General features: G+C 28.2%; 2 protein-coding genes across 3 annotated transcripts; both read left to right on the top strand.

The window, feature by feature from the left end:
* The first annotated feature begins 2,280 nt into the window (after window positions 1–2,280).
* Window positions 2,281–5,153, top strand: LOC132948824 (protein kish-A). Its single transcript, XM_061019478.1, has 3 exons — window positions 2,281–2,548; window positions 2,646–2,755; window positions 4,755–5,153. Exons 1-3 carry the CDS (start codon window positions 2,546–2,548, stop codon window positions 4,858–4,860), a joined length of 219 nt encoding a protein of 72 aa, XP_060875461.1. The 5' UTR covers window positions 2,281–2,545; the 3' UTR covers window positions 4,861–5,153.
* Window positions 5,154–7,683: 2,530 nt separating this feature from the next.
* LOC132948823 (uncharacterized) lies at window positions 7,684–12,640 on the top strand. Of its 2 annotated transcripts, none has more exons than XM_061019476.1 (7): window positions 7,684–8,104; window positions 8,206–8,358; window positions 9,993–10,139; window positions 10,215–11,256; window positions 11,709–11,946; window positions 12,017–12,244; window positions 12,302–12,640. In XM_061019476.1, exons 1-7 carry the CDS (start codon window positions 7,995–7,997, stop codon window positions 12,355–12,357), a joined length of 1,974 nt encoding a protein of 657 aa, XP_060875459.1. In that variant the 5' UTR covers window positions 7,684–7,994; the 3' UTR covers window positions 12,358–12,640. The 2 variants fall into 2 exon arrangements, with proteins under 2 accessions (XP_060875459.1, XP_060875460.1); XM_061019477.1 differs by having other exon boundaries at window positions 7,687–8,108.
* Window positions 12,641–15,615: the final 2,975 nt, after the last annotated feature.

Raw genomic sequence — 15,615 nt, forward strand, 5'->3', positions numbered from 1 at the left:
TGTCTTACAGAATGACATAGATCTGCTAAAAAATATGCAATCGAGAACCAAAGAATCAATAACTATTTTAGAAATGGAAAATAAAATGGCAAACATATTAGGATTATTATGGTGTATATGCACTATACTAATAAAAGTTATGTAAGTACGTAACTCCAGACTATATTGTGCAAAATAAAGAATCGTTCCTATAAAAAAATAATATAACCTTCGGCTTCTGCGTCTCGAATTATGCACTGATGTAATTATTTTCGCACGTAATATAAACAAAATTAAAAATAATTTTTTTATGATTGCGCGTACATACTACATTACTACATATTGCTATCGAGCCATTTTGTACCGGTTTACTGTCATTTATCTCGGTTGAGGCTATGACTTTGGACGTTTTTAATATTATTGTTAGAAGACAGTACCTACCTATTTAGTGTGTGTTGAAACAGTCAGTCGCTTGTATTAGAATATCGAAATAATAAATGATAAATACTAAAATAAGCCTTAAATTCAATAGGTGCCTAAGACAGAAAAACAAAAAAAAATTAGCCTCGTCGTATACTTAGCTCCCATTAGTCTTTTACCAACTTTAGATAAATTGTTTGAACAATTATATCTCCTTCGAATTTAACCTATATCTTACAAGAGCACCAAATTATACCTTACACTTGGTTTGGTTTTCGACCTAGACACACTATATGATACATCATAAGAATAAAGATAAGTAAAATAAGAAATTGCCTACTTGAGAAATTGAGTGAATATCCAATCTTGAAAAATTTAACTTTTTAACGTTCATATAAATTTAATTTTACTTTCCGGTAGACATTTTTTGTTTGATAAAGGTAGACAAACTTATGAGGATTCTTGTATTAAATTTTCAAATCTTAGATTAAAAAATGAAAATTTCTAAGAATTTCTAACTCAAAATAATTTTCACATTTTCGTAATTTTGCGTATTTTGTCAAAATTCGAACTTTATATGCTCATAAAAAAAATTGTGACTGTATTTTTAATATTTTTAAACTGTCATTGTAAAAATATATTAGGAGCCTTGTATTGAATATTCAACTTTTTTGACCCAACAAATAAAAATTATATGACATTTATAGCAAAAAAAACTAAAAAAATTGTAAACTGAAAATGTCCGTAACCCATTCAAGACAAGTCGAAGTACTTTGAAAATTTTATCGTGTATTCGTGTATATAGAAAATATAATAATATAAACATTCAGTGAAAATTGCATGTATCTACGGTTATTTGTTTTATATCTACACCAAAAACCAAAAGCGATTTTTCCTTAGTTTTTGTTTTGATTTTCCTTGCGCTTTTGAAAACTAATGAGAATTTCAAATTTTGACCTCCCGAATGCACCAACTAGATTCACTTTGTAGTTCCCAAACTACTTTTTTAGTGCTAAATTTTCTTCCCCCAAATCAGAGCCTAAAATTAAGATATTTTGCTACTGCACACCTAATTCCACACCAAAATATTTTAAAATAATGAACATAGACCTAGTAGTGCACATGCCACATATGTGTATATATATAACTATAGTTATATATATAACTTCATTGTATAATTTATTGTTTTTGCTATTTATTAATATTAAGTTATATAATAAATACAATCTAAGACAATCTTCTATAAAATTCCTTGATACCTATATGGCTATATGGCTATATGGCTATATGGCTATATGACTAAACATTTTTAAATTAAAAACGAAATAGCTTGGGTTAATATACTTATTATATATATTATAAGCCGCCCAGAATATAGTGTAGTCGGTATTATTTTTAGTGTTAATGATTTTAAACGAATACAATATGCTGATTAGTAATTTTCAATAATCAATATAAAATGCCGGTTGGCGTTAATCTTACAATAAAAAAAAAAATTATAAAAAATATTGAATATTAATTAAATAAAAAATTTAAAAAGCCGAAAATAAGTACTGCACACTTTTAAATTTGCTACTGCACTTTTAATATTAGCTACTGCACACAATTTTAGGCCCTGCCCCAAATGAAGTGTCCTGAGAACGACACTGTGTACGAGGTACAAAGTACAAACTACGAAGTACCTATTCTAAACTATAATACATGGGATATTGCTGTAATGTAGACACAGATATCGATATAATATGTACTATATAGAATATGTCTGTGAATGTAGATTAGTGTATTATCACAGAATACATTTTATTTTTTATTCTGTGATAGTACTATCTAAAATCGTGATAATGTGTAATTTTCTTATCAATGTAACGTATCAATATTCAATAATCCATACGACAAAACGTGACAACAAAACAGTATAATAATAAATAATAATATGTTCATGAACATAACGACAATACGACCATAGCGGCATAGCCTGCTGATACAACTCATCAATTATTAATAACAATATTGGTTTGTTGTTGATGAGTGACGAAGTTTAGTTCTAAAAGTTTTAAATTAAAATTGTATTTAATGAGCGTTATTTTCTCTTATTATAGTTTTAGTTTAAGTTTTGATACTAATTAAATAATTCGAAGCTGTAATCATGGTAATATATCTTTACAATATATTCTTAAATACATCTATTCTGTGTGTAGGTAATTATTTTAATTTGTTATAATTACTAATCAATGTTTTTATTTCAGTTGGCGATATTCAATTTACAAAGTCTTTTGACAATTTTATTGTTGTCTATTTGTACATGCACTTATTTACGACAGTTATTACCAAGTATCATCGATAGGAATAAAGTTGGGTAAGATAAATAAATATTATTAATTCAAAACGTTTTGTTTAAATTTTTGTTCATTATAATGTATTGAATACTTTTATAAATTATACCGCAAGTTTCAGAATTCATTTTTCCATTACATTTGAAAAGATTGTCATCTAAACAATATCTATTAAAATATTTTTAACAAATTCTTTGTTCTTGAATACATACTAGAAATTCACATATATCACAAGGTGATTCACAAAGCATGCTCACCCCCAATTTTTCTTTTCCTAATGAAATTATTCAAATTCTGATGTTTGAAATTTTTAATTATAGTTAGATCATTTTTTTTAATTCGTGAATTTTTTTGTAGTACTTACTTAGGGTTTAGGGAGTATCCTATGGTGACTCAAACATCTATTTTTCAAATGAGAACCCCTCTTTTCAAATGTAATTTATTTACCAGATATTTTTTTCTGAAATTTTAAGTATTATAATCAAAATTAAACAAGTAGTTTTTGAGTTGTTTAACTTTGTGTACTTTAGGATAATAGGTAATGGGTATTTTTCATGGTTTGGAAAATATGAGGGCTATGCATACACTTTATAAGTATAGGTTTATGGAGCTATGGTGATTTAAAAAGGTTGGTGATTAATATAAATTTATCAACATTAATGATTTGTAAAAATAGTCAAAGTATAATAAATACTAGATCCAATAGGTATTACATCTATTTTAAACTTATGTAAGACAACTTTTAAGGATTATTATCCTTAGAATAAACATTTTTATAACTGAGAAACTAATCATCTGAATTTTGAATTAGGTACATCAAAACTTTCAAAAGAAATATCCACTAAATAATTTACTTAAAAAAGTGGGTTCTTATTTCAATAACAGAAGTTTGTATCGCCTTAGAATACTCCTTAAGAGGACGCTACACCCGCATGAATTGTCTCAGTCTTAAAAATGCACAACATAGCTAAAACTGTTTTGCGCGGGACAACTATGCTCCCTCTGTATTTATAGTAGAACTACCAAAATTCCACAACACATAGGGAACAACTATATGTACTGTAGCGTTTTATTATTTGGATAACATAAATACAATTAAAGATATCAGTTTGAGAACATTAGGGTTTTTTCGTTTAATTATTAAAAATTATTGGTAAGTGCTATGAATAAAACAAAAATGCTACGACGCAGATAAAGTTCTTCCTTATGTGTTGTGGAATTTAGGTAATTCTACTATACATACAGAGGGAGCATAGTTATCCCGCACAAAACAGTTTTTGCTATGTTGTACATTTGTAAGACGGAGACAACGCATGTGGGTGTAGTGTCCTCTTAAGTGGTACAAACAATTTCAAGATTTTGAAAATATGGTATTTAAGTAGTTTTAAACATACTAAAAATCATATTTTGAATAACTGCATTATTAAAAAAAAAAATGGGAGTTAGCATGCTTGGTAAATCATTCTGTGTATAATAATTTAACATAATTTTTTTGTTTAATTTTTATATTTAATTTATAATATTAAAATAGCTTCCAGTACCAATATAAAGAATTTTTAAAATTCACTTAAAAATGTAAAACTGAATTATTTAACGTTGATAACTATGATATTATATGTGTCGTGTTCACTTAAATCAATAAAGTGTTTATTGTTTAATGTAATCCACCAATTGTTGCGTTATAACTTATAATACATTATTATTAGTCGCTTACAAGAAAGACTATAAGTTCATGTGGAGCCACATTAGTACTATACATTTCAACAAACAAATTGTAAACAAAGAACTATATTTTATTTTGTAATCTATCATAATCTACAAATTGAAAAACTAATTTTTCAAAGACTTAAGGAACATTGAGATATGAGTTCCTAAATCATTAACTCCCTGGAAAATCTGGAACAAATAGCCACCCAAATAAAGATATAAATAAAAATTTTACGGAATGCCTATTAAACCATATAATTAAATTTAAGATTTATATTTTTTAATAATATTGATCTATATATTTTTATTTTTTAGACCATTGGGAACATTTTGGAAGTTAGCAAGAATTGGAGAACGGAAAAGTCCATACGTATCATTTTGTTGTATTGCGATGGCTTTCAGTATTTTATTTTGGACATGATAGTTATATTTTTAATTAAAAAATAAACATGTAATTTTTCGGCATTAAAATTGGTTTGAATTCAAATCTCAATATTCTATATCATACTCAATTAATTTGTTATTGATAAAAATATTAAATACATTTTCTAGATGTTTTTAATATTGTATCCAGTTAAATTATTTCAAATAATAAAATAATAATTTCAAATACTTATTCATAAAGATAGGTATTTTGTTCTTTTATGATAACAAAACTGTCTATATTTTCTCTGTGACAATAAAAATAAAAAATAAATTACATTTACCTATTGAGTAATTGTATTTTTTTGCATTTATGATTTCTGTTTGTAATAAATTTGAATGTTTAACCACCTATAAAATAATATATAAAACCAATTGAATTAAAAAAAGATTATTATATCCAGTACCCACCTACACTGCCAAAAAAAATATTATATTCCTATAACTATTATATAATAAATATGACAATCTTAGTTTGTTATAAACTGATAATAATAAGTAAATGGTTTACATAACTACAATTTTAAAATAAACCAGCTAAATACAGTTTTTATCCCCACTCGGTGGCAGTGAGAATAGCTATTGTATGAAGCAACTGCTTCATGTAAAAGTGGCGATGAGTATCTTTGGATGTCAGCGCACTATTTGTTTTCACTCTCTGGCCCACGCGCAACATGTACAAAACGCATTAACGCAGAATCATTTTTTCTATGTTTTTAAGTAATCTTAGAGTAAAATCACCTATTACAAAAATGATAGAGAATAATATTTTTGAAGGAATGACATATCGATTTTATATTTTATTGTTATTTGACTTTGTATTCGACTTTCAAAATAAACAAAAAATGTTGTAAATTTAAATTATGTTTGAATTGTTTTGGTACAACATTTCGACCAATCGATATGCCATTCCCTTAAAAATATTTATTTATTAATTTTTTTTGTAATAGATGATTTTACTCTAAGATTACTTAAAAACATAGAAAAAATTATTCTTCGTAAATGCGTTTTGTCTATGTTGCGCGTGGGCCAGAGAGAGAAAACAAATAGTGCGCTGACATCCTCTTAATAATAGACTTGTTAACAATAAATCCACGAATACGGAATAATATATTATATACTTTTATGAATTTGGTTTGGTGGTTAACCTAACCACCTATTAAAACCTTTTTTTGTAGAAATTCTCTTATTAATAATTTAATATAGTATAATATATTAATATGTGAGTAAGTATGTAGGTAACTTTTTTATTTCATTAACACTTACAGAAGTTTCATATCACTGTTAATACATTTTTTGTATATATATTTTTAATTACAGAATTAACTACCTTAGATGTGAAATCTTGTTTTAAATGTTCAATCCTTAGCTATAAATATTGAACATTTTACAAATGTTTATACAGATATTTGCAAGTTTTCTCGATTTTGATTAATTTTGTAAAAATGTAAACTATAAATGCTTATTAAAAAATTCTTTAATATTATTGAACGGCTAATATAACAACTTATGAGGAGCCTTGTATTCAATTTCCAATAAATATTATGTGCATATCTGTATATTTCAGATATTATTTTTTGTGTAAATAATTAAATTATACAATCCGTTAACACTATATCTAGTTATTTTATACCTATATATCTTTGTTCACAGCAAGTCTGAGCAGGGGCGGCTCAAGAGACATGGTTAGGGGGGCTGCCAAGTCATAATTTTCTGTCAATTTCGATGACTTTTTTTTGTAATTTTGTTTTTAACATCCGCCCCTGAGCCCGATATTATTCGATACACCACATACATGTGTTTTCTTGAGCGATCGTTTTATACCAATAAAATGTATCGTTAGTCGTTACACTCAAATTTGTTTCTTAAAAATAATGTTTATGAAATATACACTTATGCACATGTATAAAATATGTGTAATTGTACAAGCTATAAAATCTTAAGAGAGTATTGGTTCAAAATAATGCATATACTTTCCAAAAAACGTGAATTTCACGTCGTGAATAATTCCTATTACCTACATTACACCGGTTAAAGTCGTTAAAGAGCAACTCTTTACCTTAGCGTACGCAGCGCAGCCCGTGGCCGTTTAATACTTTAATCGTGCGACTCATTTCGGGACGTTATCACTTATCAGGAGCGGAGTTTGGTCTCCTCACTTTAGTCTCCACGGCCTTAGAAGATATATTCTAAGGGCTAAGGCCGTGCTTTAGTCCTTATTCTGTGTTCTACTCTTCATATTTTTAACTATGCTATAAACAGTATAAACAATAGTTATTTAACTATTATCATTGGTTATAAATATATAATAATATATAGTATATACTCAATGACACCATATAAAATATTATAACCTGTATTTATAAATTATAATCAATGCTATTATTATTAATTTATTATTTTATATATTTTTATAACATGATGACGTGTTGCTGTTATCTGCATAGACCTACAAACTAAATGACGGCGCATTCCACTCCGTCATGCCATCAATGCTATGCGATCATAATAATATAACCATTTAACTGAGAGGGAAAGACCATATTATATTCTTTTATAGGTCTATGAATATAGTGAAGGAGCCCGCATAAAGCCCTCATAAGGAATTGTATATATTTTACTACTTTGTTTTTTTCTCGCTCACCCTATATCGTACCCCTGATTTCTATGCGCTGTTGATTATAGTTAATATTTTTAATATTGGCCCGTAGAGTAATATATATATATATATTTATAGAGATAACTCTTTACTCTATGGGTACTCTATTCGTCGGAGAGGTCGCGTGGAAAGGTCGCCAGCCAATCATATGTTTGATAACTGCCTTATCAAGGCTTTAAAAGTTGAAGTTTTTGTTTGGATAATGGAAATGTGGAATAAACAACGTTAATAGTTCTATTTTCTGTACGACACTACGACCCTGGGCTGTGTTTTATCGCTAATAAATTACTCTCTCATAGAGCGCAACAATATTAAATGTTAATTATACTTTCAAACCGTTCAACTTGAACTTTTCTCACTCCCCAAGTAAAAACTCGCGAATCCGCCATCCTTATGTTCAATATTTATTTATAGTTAAATTTTTTTTTACAAATGTTTAAAATACCCTTTTGTGTTCCGCCGTCGAAGTGCCTATGGAGTCGTTAGACACATTAAACCTGCGAGTAGGTGAATGTTCGTTTTTGGAGATAGCCTTGGCCGACGTCAACCGTTTCATCAACACTTTTGTTTTAGAAAAGAAAATGTTGGTAACTGCATAAATCCGTTTGCCTCGGAAACTTTATTGCTAAACTCCAGTAACTAACTACTTTTTTTTATTCATTGTTTTTTTTTTTTGTGTTTCAGAAATGTGGTACTTATTTTCCCTCCATTAAGTGCACGTAATCGTTTTTTAGTGCATACTCTGGTGCAAAAATTCTTTAACGAATTGAATACCGTATCTATTGGTAGCAGCTTCGGAAGACGCATAGTCGTTTATCATTCTTCACTTAAACCAATGTAAGTTGAAAAATTAAATTGAAAACACTATTAGTACCTAGGTACGTATTTTTTTTAAACACATTTTCAACATGAGAACTTATTTAAATGACAAACATTGTATTTAAATAAGTTCTTATGTTTAAAATACTCTTTTTAAATAATTATATAAGTGCAAGGTAAACCATTTACTTAAAGATAAGATAAAAGTTGAAAAGGGTCACAAGAAGTTACTAGTTAACTGGGTCCGTTGCTGTATAAATTTTATAATAAACTGTAAGTACTAGTAAATGTAATAGTCATGTATTAATGTATTATTAACCAAATGTTGAAACATTCCAATTCTAGATCTAGATCCTTAGTTTTACATTAATGTTGTGGGTCATTCATAGTCTTAAAATATTTAAGAAATACTTGTTTGCTTATTAGACAAACAATGTTTGTTTGATTGAAACTCTCAATAATAATATTATCAAAGACTAAGATGAAAAAAGTTACAAAAAAGTACCTAGTACAAATTTAATCTTAATCAACTATTTTATAATAAATTTATTTAGGTTCTTTTATGGTATTTTCACTATATTTTAAATGTTAATTATATATCCCCCAACAATTTAATGTTTTATTTTTAATTTTTGTTTCAAGCTAGAATTTTAAAGTTATTAAAATAAATTACTTCACTTGATACTGTTAGAATAATATTGTAGTCTGTAGGTCAGTTTTTCTGCATTAAAATAAGCTTAGATCTTAAGCCCTAGACAGAAGTGCTAAGGGGGTGGCAAATGGAGCAAGTGCCCTAGGGCGGCCAAACTTGTAACATTTTAAAGGGCTGCAAATGTTTAAATATGTATGTTTATTAAGGGCGCCAAATATTATTGCCCCGGGGCACCAATGAGGATTAGCTCTGCAATGGCCCTAGACAAAGACTTAATTAAGTACTATATTACGTTAGTAACTGTGACAGGCGACAGCCGCTATTAAAGTTATTTCAGTAAATTATAATCTTAAAGGCTATTGTGAAAACTATTACCTAAGTGTTATTTTTAATGTTTAAAAAAGTTTTAACAAGTTTTAAATAAATACTTAATTTCCATATAATTATGTAATCTATAAATATTATAAATAACATTTTTTTAAGAAACTCTTGCTAATGTGGGTTTATTAATCTATCATTTTTTAATCGTAATATTTAAATTTAAGATTGGAAGAGTAGAAGAGTATTCGAAAAATAGATTAAAAACCCATCCCTAATTATTGTAAAAATTAAGCAGTTAACTTAGTTCGAATAATTTCTTAATAAATTAAAAATACTATTATGTTTGACATTTGGAAATTAATAGTTTGTAAAATATATTATTTCTCTGCTAAAATATATTATTTCATTTTTATTAAATATGACAGTCATCTGGTTACTTCTATTCCCTCTGTATTGATTATATAATTTTATGGTCAATTATGTATTTAGCACTTTATTCAAGCAAAATAAAATTAGGTGGGCAATGTTATTGTTCGTACATATATATGCCTAATTAATGTAGAAATATTAAAATATATTTCTATTTATTATTATTTGTAAACCTGAAAGAGCTAATCGTTTATATACTGTCAAACAAATATTTTAAAATGTGATAACTAATAACAAATTTGTTTAACAGGCTTTGTGAAACAGATCTGGATGATGCTGAAATGCATGATGGAAATAATTCTAGTATACATCGAGCATATAGAACCCCTAACGAAAGGAAGGCCCAAGAAAGATTATTTCAGTCACTTAAGCCTAAAACATTAGATCCAAGTAAAAGGTAATATCAAGTTCATTAATTATTTTACTAGTAACTTCTAATTTATATTTTAAATGATTGTGTACATTTTTGTAGATCCCATCAGCGCAAACAATCTAAAAGGCCAGATATTCCTATTTATATACCTAAAGCACTTAGGGGATTAGCCAATAAAACCGTTTCCAACACTACTAGTACAAATAATAGTTCAGATTCAACTCCATCAAATAAACTTAATGCTAATTGTAGAGTTCAAGATGATTCAAGCAACACATTATATTCAAAAGATAAGAAAGGTTCAATGTCACTATTGAATCTCGATCAACACAATAATATTGTATTAGCATCTTTAAATTCATTTAAATTTGTAGACTTATCAAATGAAATGTTTATTAATGATGTTAATAATGAATTTAAAACTTCATATTGTGATTCATCTCAGTTCTCAGATTCTTTATCTTCTAGTATTCTTCCAGATTCTGTAGATATAAATGGATCTAATTCAAATTCATCTATAACAAATCAAATAATTAACATTAAAAATCCCAACTTGGAGGATAATGAATTAGAGTCTAATACTACAATTAACAACTGTGATAGTGTTCTAACTAGAAGTGAAAATGTCGATTGTATCAGTATTCAAAATTCTACATCTGTTAATTTACCTGACCGTCAAATATTAGATGTTAACGATAAAATTACAACTGACGATGCATTATTACCTCAGAAAACTACAAAATCAATGGATCCATTTTTAGTTGATGATAACATCTCAGATATGTCTAATAATCAACTAGATGAATTGCATAAAAGAAATGAAGTAGTTTTTTCTAGTGGGCTTGAAATAGAATTAAAAGAAGAACACAATACAAACTGTCCTCATTATTGTTTGGATGATAGTTTCACAAGCGGGCCATTGACAGATGTTGACGAAAATTATCCTAAAAACTTAAATGAAGAATTGACTGTCCAGCAAAGTCCAGTGTTAATTAATAAGTCTTTAGAAATTCTTGAAATTAATGAAAAGAAAAAAGAAAAGAAAAAAAAAAAGAAAAAGATTTTAGATGTAGATGAATGTAGTTGGGAAGATATGTATGATAAAGAAGATGATTATATACATCCATTGCTTATGAAAGAAGTATGTTATTTTATTATTAGAAGGTATAATGTCAGTAATTCAGCTGAAAAATAATCATTTGTTCACCATTTTATGTTAAGAGGGCGCTACACCTGCATGCATTCTCTCTATCTTACAAATGTATAATATAGCAAAATGTACACTGGGCTGATAACGTTTAGCACTGTTAGTTTAAAAACGAGTGAATTGACCTATTATACAATTTAGAAATAAGAAATAAGAATATTAAGTATTGAAACTCATAAGGTTATTTAATATTTTAATTTTAAAGCAAGTTATGAGTATTTTAAAATTGTAAATTGTTTGTGCATTTTAAAATACTCATAACTTGCTTTAAAATTAAAATCTAATAATTATTCTCGTTTTATTAAATATTTATAATGATAGTTAATATTAAACTTGTGTTTATTGTGTTTATTGTACTTAAATACTTATATATTTTCTTATTTTAGTTAGTTTCTACAATAGGGAAGGTTCAAGTTCAATGTGCAAAAGAAGATTACCGTAGTTATCAAACAATTGAAGAACGTTCAGGTGATGGTGAATGTGTTATTGAGGTGTATGGTTTTTCTTCTGAATTGAAAACAATTGATCTAATGAATCAATTTGCTGCATTTCGTAAAAAACATTTTGAAATTATTTGGGTAGATGATACTCATGCATTAGCAGTATTTGAAAGTCCACATTTAGGTGAATATAAAATAATTTATTTTAAGGTTAATATTTTTGTATTTATAAATTATTATAATATTTTAAATAGCTGATCAAGCATTAAACACACCATTAGCTCTTGTGAAAACCAGGCCTCTTAAGAATGCTACCAAAGAGTCAAAGCTCAGAGCGGCTACAGTTGTTGCTCTCCCAGCAACTAGGCCTAAAACTTGTACTGCAATGGCTAGACGACTAGTGAGTAGTGCTTTAGGACTAAAGATGAATGTATCACCAGATCTTATAAATGCTGAACGTACATTGTTGGCAAATGCTAAAGGTAATTTTAATTGATTATTTTTGTCAATAGATTTTGATCTGTATATTATTTTTTTAGAGAAAAAAATTCGCGATGCTCAACAAAAACACGATATATGGAACAATGAATCATGACATGATCATTACTATAGTGTACAAAATACAGTAAATTATTTTTCTAAAGCCTCTAAACATTTTTTAAGCATTACATAATTTTATTAAACTGTAGATTTTTAAAGTACAGTGTGAATTATTACTATATATATATATATGCATAAGATATTTATTTATTGACAGAACCAGCAAAAAAAAATATAAAAAAATTGTTTCGTCATTTTTGTATAAGTATTAAGACAATCATTTTAAACAGATTTAAAATTAAATGATGTATAATTTTTGTAATAAATTTGTTTTTTTTTCTATAATAATTCATAATTTTACTTCTAATGATATCTATAGTTTTAACATCACTTTGGTTCAGTAAGTGATATTACTATTACTAGTCAGATGAGACTGGTAGCCAGTGTTGGACAAAAAAACTATTATTAATGTCTTTTGGATGATTAAGTTTAAAAGGATAGCAATTATAATTTAAAATTGATAATTTCTAAGAAATAAACATTAACCTTTTCACTGCTACATTATTTATGCTTTGAAACCTGTGTAAGCTACGTAAAATTAAATATTTTTTTAATATTAATTTTGAGTTCTATATCATCTATAATTTACTAACTAATTATTCAAGTCTAAATTAATGCAAACCAGGGTTTCCTAAATCGTATGGTTTATGGCAACTGATAATATAAAATACAGGAACATATTAGTATGTCTGGAGCAGTGAATGATCTAAATATTTTGTTTGTAATAGTACGCCCAGAGCAGTGAAAGGGTTAAACAGTATTAAGTATTAACCATGGATAATAATTGAATTATTAATCCTGGAAATTTAAAATTATAAAAAAAAGCATATAAAAACTTAATTATAAACACTAAAATAAGCAAACAAAGCAATCTCAAAAACGGTAACCATCAAACTCTGAAAAAAATAAAGAATAGCCGGCTCAATGACCACCACATTCTTCTAATATAATAAGTGCCTGACGCCTGTGTTCAATAAACTTTCTAAAACTACAAAAACTAATTAGTTTTCAACAGTGCCTATTTCTCACATTGTCTCAATGTAAAAAATATACAGAAAAACTAGTAATCAGCATTTAAAGAAAAAACACTGAAATATGCAGAAAAAGCATTTTCATATTTGAAATTGTAGTAACATGATAGAAATGTTCTTAGCACTGCTATACTGCTATAGGTTAGGAAATTGGTGAACTGTACTCCTAACCTAACTAACTTATTCAAAAATGTTCGAATTGCACCATTTGGGGTTAAAAACAGGTAGTGTTCGAATTATTGCACTCTACCCGGATCACTCCATAGAACTTCTAAATATTTATTTTAGTTGACACGTAATTTCTTCTACTTTATGTAGCGTTACACAGTTATACCTCTGTAAAGGTTTTAGCCGCTACAGTCACCGACCTCCATTCTCCAATATTCACGATCCTAGATTTTTTCCTCACATTTCCTGTTTTTATCTTCTCATCGTGTGTCTAAGTCCCTGGATTCTTTGTCCCTTTACGTGACTATTGTTATACAAGGTACCTACTTAAGTTATTTCCCTTATTTCCGCGTTTTTCCTTCTTCGCCATCCATTTATTATTGCACTTTGTTCTCAAAACTTCTAATTTTCTGTTCAGTTTACCCTGTCAGTGCCATCGGCCATAGTTCACAACCATAGGTTAATGTTGGTCTTATATAATAGACATGTAGAAGCGTATTTTTGTGCTTCTAGAGAAAAGTTTTGATTCGAAATAATTATGTTGAGTGCAAAGAAGGTTCTTTCAGCTTTGAGCCGACAAATTACTTTCTCTAATGCTATGTTGAACAATAGTGGTTAGAGCGCATCATCTTGTTTGAGTACACTGTACACCATTCTTACTTGATATAACTAAGGCAACATATTCTAAATTAATTAATTAACTACCTATAGTTAGGTCAAAAAGTTGATAAACAAATAACTTTTTTATTTTGTTTTAAGCTTTTTAACTATATAGGTAATGCTATAGTTAATGCTCCAGTGCTCTACATGACGTGCACTATTATAATGAGTGCGTGTTGATATACGGATCGGTTCCGATTTGTCCGCGATTTTTAGATATAGAATATAGATGTCCGCTGTAAATTGCTTTTCAATTATTACTTATTAGTACTTTGTTTTTAAACATAACAACTGCAATAAAAAAATTCCTGGATTTAAGTTTATTGATTTTATGCATCTCTCATCCCCCCAAAGTATTTCTGGATCCGCGACACGCTGCACCCTCACCAAAAACAATTCAATTTGTAATCGGTGTCCTTTGAAACATCGTGAGTATACTGTACACACTACATTCCACCATTTCTATCCATATAATTAACACTTGGTATATAGTTTGCCGTCAGTACACATACTTTAGGGTATAACTTCGCACACCGCACAAGCACCACCCTCGGTATAAATAATGCAAACTAAAACCAACCGATGAGGTTGACCGTAAACTTGCTCAATATCTCAAGTATAACACTGCAGTATACTAATGAAAGAATAATTGTAGTTTTACGCTAATGAAACAGATAATATAATATAATATTGGATTAAAAATAATTTTAAAAAAGCGGGCAGGTGGATGTCGCTAGGGCTCTGCTGTACAGTAGGTTACAAGCAGGCACGTAGTCAGAAAATATTCACTAGGTGGGCCAATGTTAGATGGGCCCCCTACCTAAATATATTACCTTGTACAGTTGTAGGGGTGTTCGACAGACGAGTTGACGACCATAATAATAATATAATTCTATATGAAATATGAATCAATATAATGACAATACCCTTACTCAAAAGTATTTTAAAAATAGACATAAAAGTATACAACAGTCACTGTCTAGATAAGATAAGAATAACATGACATGCTAGTATACTATAATAATATGGTACCAGTGTTGGGCTTTAAATAGCAATTATTTCCTAATCAATCGTTGACGATATTATGATTTATAAAAAATAAATTATCACCGATTCTTAGTAGGAACAGAATTTAAATGTAATACAATATACATATTTTATTCCAGAAATGGACATGGATTGAATTTAGTTACGTAACTTATTTTAGATTCTAATTAAAACCCGATATATTTGGTTTTATTTGTGTAATATTTAGACAATATTAAAAATTTGAAATTTCATTTAAATTAAAAGCCCCCGTATAATAATGGGCCCCTCTGAATACTTTGGGTGGGCCGGCCTACGGCCGGACACATAATAGGGTGGGCCTGGCACACCCTGGCCCCCCCTTAGCT

Source organism: Metopolophium dirhodum, chromosome 7 (genome assembly GCF_019925205.1).
Source record: "Metopolophium dirhodum isolate CAU chromosome 7, ASM1992520v1, whole genome shotgun sequence".
NCBI classification, from domain to species: Eukaryota; Metazoa; Arthropoda; class Insecta; order Hemiptera; family Aphididae; genus Metopolophium; species Metopolophium dirhodum.

Excerpts from the sequence above, each read along its gene's own strand:
- LOC132948823 (XM_061019476.1), top strand. The coding sequence starts at position 7,995 with ATGGAGTCGTTAGACACATTAAACCTGCGAGTAGGTGAATGTTCGTTT. Across the intron at positions 8,359-9,992 it reads CATTCTTCACTTAAACCAAT|GCTTTGTGAAACAGATCTGG; the intron begins GTAAGTTGAAAA and ends TTTGTTTAACAG. Across the intron at positions 12,245-12,301 it reads ATTGTTGGCAAATGCTAAAG|AGAAAAAAATTCGCGATGCT; the intron begins GTAATTTTAATT and ends TTATTTTTTTAG.
- LOC132948824 (XM_061019478.1), top strand. Across the intron at positions 2,756-4,754 it reads ATCGATAGGAATAAAGTTGG|ACCATTGGGAACATTTTGGA; the intron begins GTAAGATAAATA and ends TTTATTTTTTAG.